This window comes from Nannospalax galili, unplaced genomic scaffold (genome assembly GCF_000622305.1).
Source record: "Nannospalax galili isolate Female #2095 unplaced genomic scaffold, S.galili_v1.0 scaffold15, whole genome shotgun sequence".
NCBI lineage: Eukaryota > Metazoa > Chordata > Mammalia > Rodentia > Spalacidae > Nannospalax > Nannospalax galili.
In genome coordinates this window covers 4,850,734-4,859,355 of record NW_008337322.1, presented here as the reverse complement: position 1 = coordinate 4,859,355, position 8,622 = coordinate 4,850,734, and the positions used below count along the sequence as shown (strand labels likewise).

Sequence of the window (8,622 nt, the reverse complement as noted above, 5' to 3'; positions counted from 1 at the left end):
ACCACCAAGTTCATCCCCCGCCCGGGCCGAGACTTCGTCGGTGGGGCCCGGACGGCCGCCCCCGGCACGCGCTCCTCCGCCCGGGGCGACCCGGCCCGCGGGGTCCCCGCGTCCCCGCCCCTCGCATCGCACCCCGGCCTCCCGGAGTCGCCGCCTATCGGCAGCCGGAGCCGGCGGGCAGCACTTACCCCGGGCAGGGTCTTCTGCTCGTGCAGCGCGCTCTGGGCCTTCAGCGCTGACTCACGCTCGCAGTAGGTGAGGAAAGCGCAGCCTGCGAGGGAAGCAAGCGGCGACAAGGGTCAGTGGGGGCCCCAGCCAGGCCCGCCGCCCCGCCAGCCTCCCGCCCTCCGGCTCCGCTCTCCCCACCTCGCGCTCTCGGGCGCTCTCCTCGGAGCTTCCCTGCCCCTGCCCTGGCCGGCTGTCTGCCTCTCCTTCCTCCCGCGGCTCTTTTTATTTCGCTCCCTCCGCGGATTCCCCCTCCCCCGCCAGCACCCCCTCTGCCCGCGGGTCCCTCTCTGTCCTTGTGCCCGAAGGCTTCAGGCGTCTCTGCCTTCTCCCCACTCCTTGTGAGTGCTGTTTTTTCTAACGTTTCAGCTCTGGCTCCCACACCTCCCAGAAGGAGCAGTGTCCCCCTGGAGCCTTCAACTGCTCTAACCACTCTTCCCTCTGCATCCGTAACTCTGGGCCCCTCAGGTCAGGGACGTTCCAAATAAAGGCTGCATTTGTACATTTGTAAGACGCCCCCCCCCACCGCATTCCCACCCGGATGAGCTTGTCCTAATAAAATGAGTGGGGCCGTTATAATACCAGAAGGGCCCCCCCCCCGTCTAAAGGTTTCTCCACCTCCAAGTGCACGGAGGCCTACCCCTCCTCTGCAACCAACCGTCTGGAGCCCTGCACTGCCTCACACCGCTTGCGCCGAGACCAGCCGAACAGAAGGCTCTACATGCTCTCCAAGGTCCTGTCCACTTCTCTCCCTGAACCGCTCTACCAGCCCCACTAGTCACCGCTTCTTGCTAGGGACGCTGGAGTGTTCCATGGAGTGCAGTCTATGAGCTGGGGAGTTCAGCGCAGTCCCGTAGGCCCTGTGACAGAACTCTTTCTGGGAGTTTCCTCCAGCGCCCTGCTTCAGGGCCCTCTTGTGTCAGTGGATGTGGCTGAATGTGGCGTGGGAGGCATACATGGCTGGAAGTCATGGTGAAACTAAAGGCACACTTTGGCCAAGGTAGTCTTGAATGTTCTAGAAGTCATTCATCTTGGACTTTGTAAAGCCGCCCAGTACCACACTCGCCCTGCAGGGTGGGTCCCCACTCCAAGCTCTTTGCCTTGTCTTCTCCAGCTCCTCTGCCCACTCCACTCCCCAGGCCCAAGGCCGTCCTCAGTCAGCTCCGGGATCTGCCTCTCTCCCCTCTTTAACTGCTTCCCACCCAGTCTCCCTTTCATGAATCTGGCCGAGCTCTGCCTACTCCTGGCAGCTCTCCTGACTGCTCTAGTCCCTCCATGGGTCACAGCCTTTCCCGACTGTCCATAACACACCTTTTGATTCATCTAAGGCCATTATCTTCCTGAATGTCCACTCTGTGCAATGCTTAGGCTCTTCTCTCCAGAGGCCTGCAGGTTGGCAGCCCTTGCCATCACTAGGCTTGTGAGTGCTTGATGCACAGGGTGCTTCCAAAGCCCTCTAGTTTGCCTGACTCCCACCACCCGGCTAGTACCCACCAACCTCCATTATTCCCCTTCCGTGTGGAAATGGGTCTTGCTTCCTTTTCCTCTTGGCTAGAGAGGAGGTAGGATAGGGAGGTTTATGTGAAGGGGAAACTGAGGTAGGAGAAGGAAGGGGAGATTAGCTTGTATACAGAAACCCCAGTTCAGTGCTGGCTCCACCTCCTGTCAAGGAGCCTGCCTCTACTCCATTAGTCCCTCTCCTGGTCCAGTCCCACCTCACCCCACTCCCTCCCCTCCTCCCTCCTCCCTCCTGGTCATTGGCAGACGGTTATTGATGGAGACACGGGCGACTGAAATGAACAGTGGTCAGAGGCCCCGTGACGTCGTCTTTTGTGCTGCGGCCTGCCTTTCCCAGGGGCGTCTTTCCTCCTGTCCCCTCGTGCCCTCGTTGGCCTTGTCTTCTGCCTGCTACGGAGAGGCGGCCAATGCCTCAGCTGCATGCTGGGGAGCCAGCTTGGGACAAGGTCAGGGGCAGCTTTGGAGAGAGAAGAGGAAGAAGACGAGGAGGAGGAGGAGGAAGAGGAAATGACCACATTGCTTTCACGGCCCAGGATAATATGCTCAGGATTCCAGAGAAAAGAAAAGAATTTGTTGCTTTTGTCCAGCTTCCAAGAATTTCTGCCACTGCTTTTGAGAGACCTCAGAGCTCTATCATGCACCTGTGTCTTTCAGGGACCCCCAGGCCTGTGCCCCTCCCCCCACCATCTCCACCTCTGAAAGGATCTCCTGTCGGCTGGTCTCGTTCACTGCCTTCTTTTTCAAAGCCTAATGAGGCTGGGTCTACTTTAGGGCCTTTTTCTTCTATGACCCTCCTCCATCCTGCCCCCACCACCAGCCTTGCTTGACTTGCTCCTTCACTGCCCCAAGGTGTCTCTCAGATACGACCTCCTTAGTCACTTCTGGACTTTTAACGCCACCCCCAACTCTAGCACATACATCCTCTCACCCCACCAACCATCCTCCCTGTTTCCCTTCCTATTTGTCACCCCCCACTCCTCAATATTAATATCCATTTGCTCATTGGTTGACAATCTCCTAATGCTCAGGGGAGGCCAGGAACTTGGCTTTGTTCTGTTCCTGCTTGGTTCTCCATGCTCAGAACAGGGCAGGAGTGCCACACCTATTGGTTGTAAGCGCTGAATACACAGACATATTGGCCCTCAGCAGGAGGGCCATAAGTGGTAGTGGTAGAGGGGTTATGGACATGGCTCTTAGAGGCTTCCAAGAGCTGCGTCAGGCCCTATGGATGCTGCTGTGTGCTGGACTTCCTTCATGGTGGCAGGCCCTGAAGTTGCCTGTGAGGCTTGGTAGGCAGGTCTCACTGCAGGTGGCTTCCGCAGGGCTCACGGTGCACTTACAGCCATCTTCCTGGGTTTCTGGAAAGGGTTGATACACAACGCTGCCCAGAGGAGCCCCATACCAGCATGGATCACTCAGGGCTTCCTCTGAACCCTGTGTCCATTGTCTGTAGCATGGGGCAGTAATCCCCCTCAGAAGCTTGTGAAGACACTTGTTATACAGTGAGTGCTTAGCCACAGTTGAGTCTGAGCCTTGTGGACCAGCTATGAGTACTTAGTCTTTCTTATGAAGTAGGAGGTGGGGAGGGCCAAAGCCCTTTCATTCACCTCTGTCCCTCCTGTCCCCCCACGCCCACCCCATGAGGACTGTCCAGCCTTACACAGAAGTTTCTGGGAAACCCTGCTCTGGCCTTTCTCCAACCACCTTCAGATTTGTGCCTCACATTCCACCAGAAGAGATCAGTCTGCTCACTCAAGACTCTTTGAGGAAGGCAGATGTGGACAAGTAGTTCTTAACTCCAAGGAGTAAGAAGGAAGGACCAGTTTGCACCCCAGCTGAGAGCAGAGCCCTGAGAAATGGTAGCCTTCGTGGAACCGGGGTCGGGGTGGGGGTAACAGAAGGAAAGCCTGTAGGCACAGGGTGCCCTATATTAGTAGGGGCCCAAGGCGGCCAAGCCTTAGTTACTGGCTGAGCTCTCTTATGTAGGAACAGGGCTGAGGTACTCAGAGCCCAAACCCAGAACAACTAGCCATTGCTTACTGCTGCTCCTCTGGGAATCTGAGCCATGAGGCTGGTGTACTCCAAGGAATATGGCACCTGTCAACCTGAGCCTAGCAGTCACTAAGTCAGTCAGACTCACTGTCCTAGGGCTCATAGAGGAGTCCCCAGAGCCAACTCTGCCAAATTCCCTTGTGAACTCCCAGTGGGGGTGGGAGGCTGTATTCTTTCCTGAAGTAGCTATGGGACCACAGGGACCCTGTGGGAAAGGCACTCATAGGGCTCCAACTTGGGGGGCTGAGTCCTGAGAAAGGGGTGTCATTCCTATGCAAGGCCTGGTGACACAGAGATGCCTCCTTGCCTTCAGGCCCAACCGTTCCCTCCAAGTCCCTATCCTACAAGAACATGGCCCTGTGCTTATGCTCATAGAAGAAAGAATAAGAGTCCATTGTGGCTATTTGGAATAGCAAAAAATTGAAAGCCAATGAAATGTCCCTCAGGGAAATAATGTTTTTATTTAAAAACTGTGAATACTCTACAGCAGTTAAAAAGCTGAGATATCCTTAATGTACCAACACAGAAAGCTGTACTGTCAGATGGGAAAAGTGAGCTGTACCCCCCGCCCCCCCCGCATGAACTCCTGTCTGTATTTACAGGCAAAATTACAAGGAGCAGCATGTGGGAGCACAAGGTGGCGAGGGGGAAGGTCTTCCTATGACTGACTTTTTTGTTTGGTTTGACACATTTAGACCCAGAATGTATTCATGTATGGCTCACATAATTAACTTTCAAGAAAAAAAAGATTTGTGCTAAAAGAGAATAGACTAAAAAGGAGGTGGATAAAAGTGGGTGAGACAGGATTCAGGACAGACAGATTGCTGGGCATCAGCTTTCTTCAAAATATATCTGGAGGAGAAGCATTGGTTGGTGGTTGCCGTCCTCCCGCAACCCTCCTGCCCGCCGCCTCAGAGCCTCCTCTGAGCTGGAGCTGGGCTTGCAGCTCTGGGCTTCGAAGCCCTGCAAGTGGTAAGTGTAAATGAGTTTGATCCACAGTCCTGAATGAGAGGAGTTGGTGTTTAGGGGTGGGACCCACGATAGGGTAGGTGAATGCTCCGAGGAGCTCAGCAGTCCCCCTGGTCTCTCGGATCTTCCCAGCTGTGTAACCCTGAGGGGAGAAACTACCCAAGTGACTCAGGGAATCTCTGGGTGAGGGAGCCCCCGTCTCACTGGCCCCTTATAGCAGCTCACCCCCGATCTTCCACCCTTCCAGGGTCCCCACTTTCTTAATCTCTTCTTCCCTTGAGGCAGGAGATTGGATAGAATAGCACTGCAGCCTGTGGGAGGAGGAAGGGGCTTTGGAAACCATCTGGGTAGGGGTGGGGACAGAGAAATGACATAATCAGAGAGAAATCACACCACAGTGTTGCTATCAGCAGCTCATGGCCTGGGCTCCTCATCCCTACAGCTGGAGAGGGACCAGCACGCCCACCTACCCGTATCTGCTGGCCGCTCTGACCCGCCTCTCCCTGGTACTCCTCACTTTGCCGTGTGCTGGACGCTCCAGCCCTGGTTCGCTTTTCTTTACACACCTACCCAGCTTTTCCTTGTTTGTCATTGTTTACTTATCCTCCTATGTCTTGTGTCTTTGAATAGACTGCCACCCTGTGAGCAGGAAGACACCAGTGGAAGGCTGAATTCAGAGCTTGAGCTTAGTATCTGAGACCAAGGGGCTACTTGAAGCAGGAGGATGAGGTCCATGACTGGGGCCTGAAGGGAGACTGGGACCCTTGAGATGAAGCAGAGGAAGAAAGGAAGGAATTGAGGGAGGAGGCAGCTAGCGTGGCCTGGGCACAAGACAGCTCAGCCAGGAAGAGACAGGCAGAGTGGGGGTGTGGACGCATGGCCAGGAGAGGGTGTGGACAGAGGTTCCCACCCATCTTCTGCAGGGCAGCAGAGCAGCTGACTACCCACCATGGTAGCAAGGGGTACTACTGATGTCCAGAAAGGTGGGTAGGGCCCTCTCCCATGTGAGGGGAAAACACAGCACAGCAGAATTAATTGTACAGAGATGGCAGTAATTTACAAAGCCCCCTGTGAGCCGGGATAAAAGGCCCTTGTCAATGTGAAGAGAAGGAAGTACAATTTCCTGCGCAACTCGAACAGGGCTGAAGCCTGGGGTGTAATCATCCAGGAAGGGAAGGTTCCCGATGTGATGGGCTCACCCCCTCCCCCCTCCAGCCTGGCCTCAGCTTCCTACTAATTGAATTACAGAATTAGCCAGAGGAAGGTGGCCTTAGAATAGGAAGATCTGGACTTTAATAAAACATCAGATCCTTCAGGCCCTAGAATCAGCTGGCCTGGAGGAGGAGGAGAGAGCTGGGGGGTTGGGGAGAGCAGGGGGTTACCAGCCAGAGGAGGAGGAGGAGGAGGAGGATCAAAGGGGAGAGCAGCACTCCTCCCAACCTGGCTTTGCAAGCACATTTATGAAGGGTTTCCTTTCATGTAAAGAAGGGCGCATGAAAGCATACTGGGTTGGTGTGATGTTAGAGGGTCCAGAAAGACCCAAGTCTCAAATCTCTACCTACTGGACCTGCGGTGGGACCTGAGACCCCCTCTCAGAGCATCTTTCCTCAAGAATTCTAGCCCCAGATTGCTGCTGAGAATCCCCTGGGGGATTTATACACAGCTGCAGCCCTTTGCTGGAAGGTGACACCTGTATCTTGGGTGGACAGAGTGAGGGAGGCAAGTTACCAGCATCCACAGGAAGAAGGTTCATGATGTTCTCAGGTCACAGTTTTCCAGCCTCCGTCCCCCGTGTTCTGGGTGGGCCAGGGCAGCCCCCTGGCACCTTCTGGAGCAGAGGCAGAGACAACTGCAGAGCCAAGTAGGCTTCACTTACATGTTCCCTCCCATCTGTAGACCTGCCCCAAGCCTGCACATTTTTTAAGAGCCACCTCTTGGGTTCCAGTCCCTGGCGAAGCTCTCCCCATCTGCCTGTCACATGCTGGGGACCTCTGCATGGTCTCACCCTTGAGCACTGCTCCAGAGCACTGCTCCATCCCTCAAGAAGGTCTCCAGGGCCCAGCAGGCAGGGTGGTGAGCCGAAGACACCAAACACCAAGCCTCACTCTGTTCTCTCTACTCAACCCTTGTACCATCTTCTCAGGACCCCTCCTGAGGGTCCCTGTGACCTAGACCTTTCCAGGACCATCTTCCCCTTTTGTTCTTTCTCTCCACTGACATTCCAAGAATTCTTGCAATTATCACCTCTTCAAGTAGAGAGGCAGACGGTCCCAGCTATAGGAAACATCTGACTTCCTCTGGCTTCTCCACCCCGTCCTTGAACTTGGAACAGTGTTCTTTCCTCTTCTGCCTGCCCCAGGCCTTCCTCCTTGGGAGTCTCCTATCCTATGGGTGGATCAGCTTCCTTCCTCCAAGAAGCTTTTCCTGACTCCATCAACCCCAATATGCCTTAGAGTCCTTGGGGACCACCCCTCTCATTTGACAGTGAGGCTTCCTATCTTTGTCTGTCTTGCATTTATGTTTGCCTACAGTGGAGATACTTTATTACAGATGCTGCTTACAGGAGGAAGAGGCTTCTCCACTCAGGGCCAGGCATCCCATAATGAAGCAGAGACTCTAAACTCTATTCTGTCTGTAGCTGGGCCAGTGAGTAGAAAGGCTGGAGAATGATCGGCAGCAAGAGAGGAGTTTGGGGTTGGTGAGACATGAGGTCTGGGTAAGTGACCACAATGACTTTGGTCCCCAGTGGAGCCCTTTAATTTCCTCAGAGGAGGCAGCCTGGGGCTGGGGGCCAGGCGGTAGCCTGCTGCTTTCCTAGGCTCAAAATTACCCTCTCAAGGCGTCCTCTCTAAATCAGAAGCTCCATAGAACAAACTCCATGAAAATCGTGGCTGAGTTTTCACCAAACTAAACCCTATTGTGTGCTTTGGATTGGTGAATGGGCCTCCCTGGGGCTCAAGTTTGTCTTCTCCTGCCCTGAGTGCCTTAAAGACAGAGAGGGCCTGAAGTTGGAGTGACCCAGATTCTCCAAACTAGACTGTGGCTGTTAGGGAACAGGACCAGCCTCCTCTTTCTCTTCTTGCTGGGCAGAGAGCAGTCAGTGCAGTCTGGGGGACCACAAAAGTTCTGCAAGAGGAGCTGCAGACCTCAGAGGGTTAAAGGACCAGCCTACAGGTCCTTTGCCAAGCCTCTCTTTCTGCCAGGTGCCCTTGTTTATACCCTAAACACTGGAGAATTACGTGTTTGGTGTTGGATGCTCCATCTCTACAGCACTGTGAAAAAGGACAAAAAGTGGGCATGACACATTGACGGCCTCACCTCTCTCCTGTGCAAGCTCCTGGTTCCCTAGCTGGGACTGGTGGCCCAGGAGACCGAGGGAGGCAGGGAGTGGCTGTAGGAGAGCTCAGCTGACCACACTGTGGCCTGGTTATTCCTGTGCCCTGCTGTGGGCTGGCAGCATCCCTGGGTCCCTAGGAGAGCACAGGGCACTCCCATCAGGAGATGTTTCTTTGACTAATACATGCCAAAGCACTGTTACATTCACGATCTCAGCATTCATGTACCTCAGAGTAGACATGAGGGTATCATCTGCCTTGGACAGCTCAGAAGCAGAGTCTGGGAGAGGCTCTGACATGGCTGTGACAGAAGGGCAGACATCCAACACCTGCCAGTGGCTGGTTTGTGGCTCAGTCCCTATCATCTACTCCAGGGGGCTTGGGCAGTGTCTGAGGACAGTGTGAGTGTGGGTGATCCTCAGGGAGACAGTTGGGTCCTTGGATAGTTTTCCCTCCCCAGCTCCCATCCAATATCCTTCACATGAGGTGAAGGGCTGAAGGACGGGGATGGCCTCATCTCTTC

The 8,622-nt window shown here is 54.8% G+C and overlaps 1 protein-coding gene across 34 annotated transcripts in view; it reads right to left on the bottom strand.

Moving 5' to 3' along the window:
• Celf4 (CUGBP Elav-like family member 4) overlaps positions 1–8,622 on the bottom strand; it is a 300,074-nt gene that overhangs the window by 223,764 nt on the left and 67,688 nt on the right. For 33 of the 34 annotated variants that reach the window (XM_008832494.1, XM_008832498.1, XM_008832500.1 and 30 more), the window contains exon 3: positions 189–271. In XM_008832494.1, coding sequence (XP_008830716.1) covers positions 189–271 — 83 coding nt within the window. Of the gene's footprint in view, positions 1–188; positions 272–366; positions 463–8,622 lie in introns of those variants that run through there. The other variant, XM_008832502.2, reaches the window with a different exon arrangement.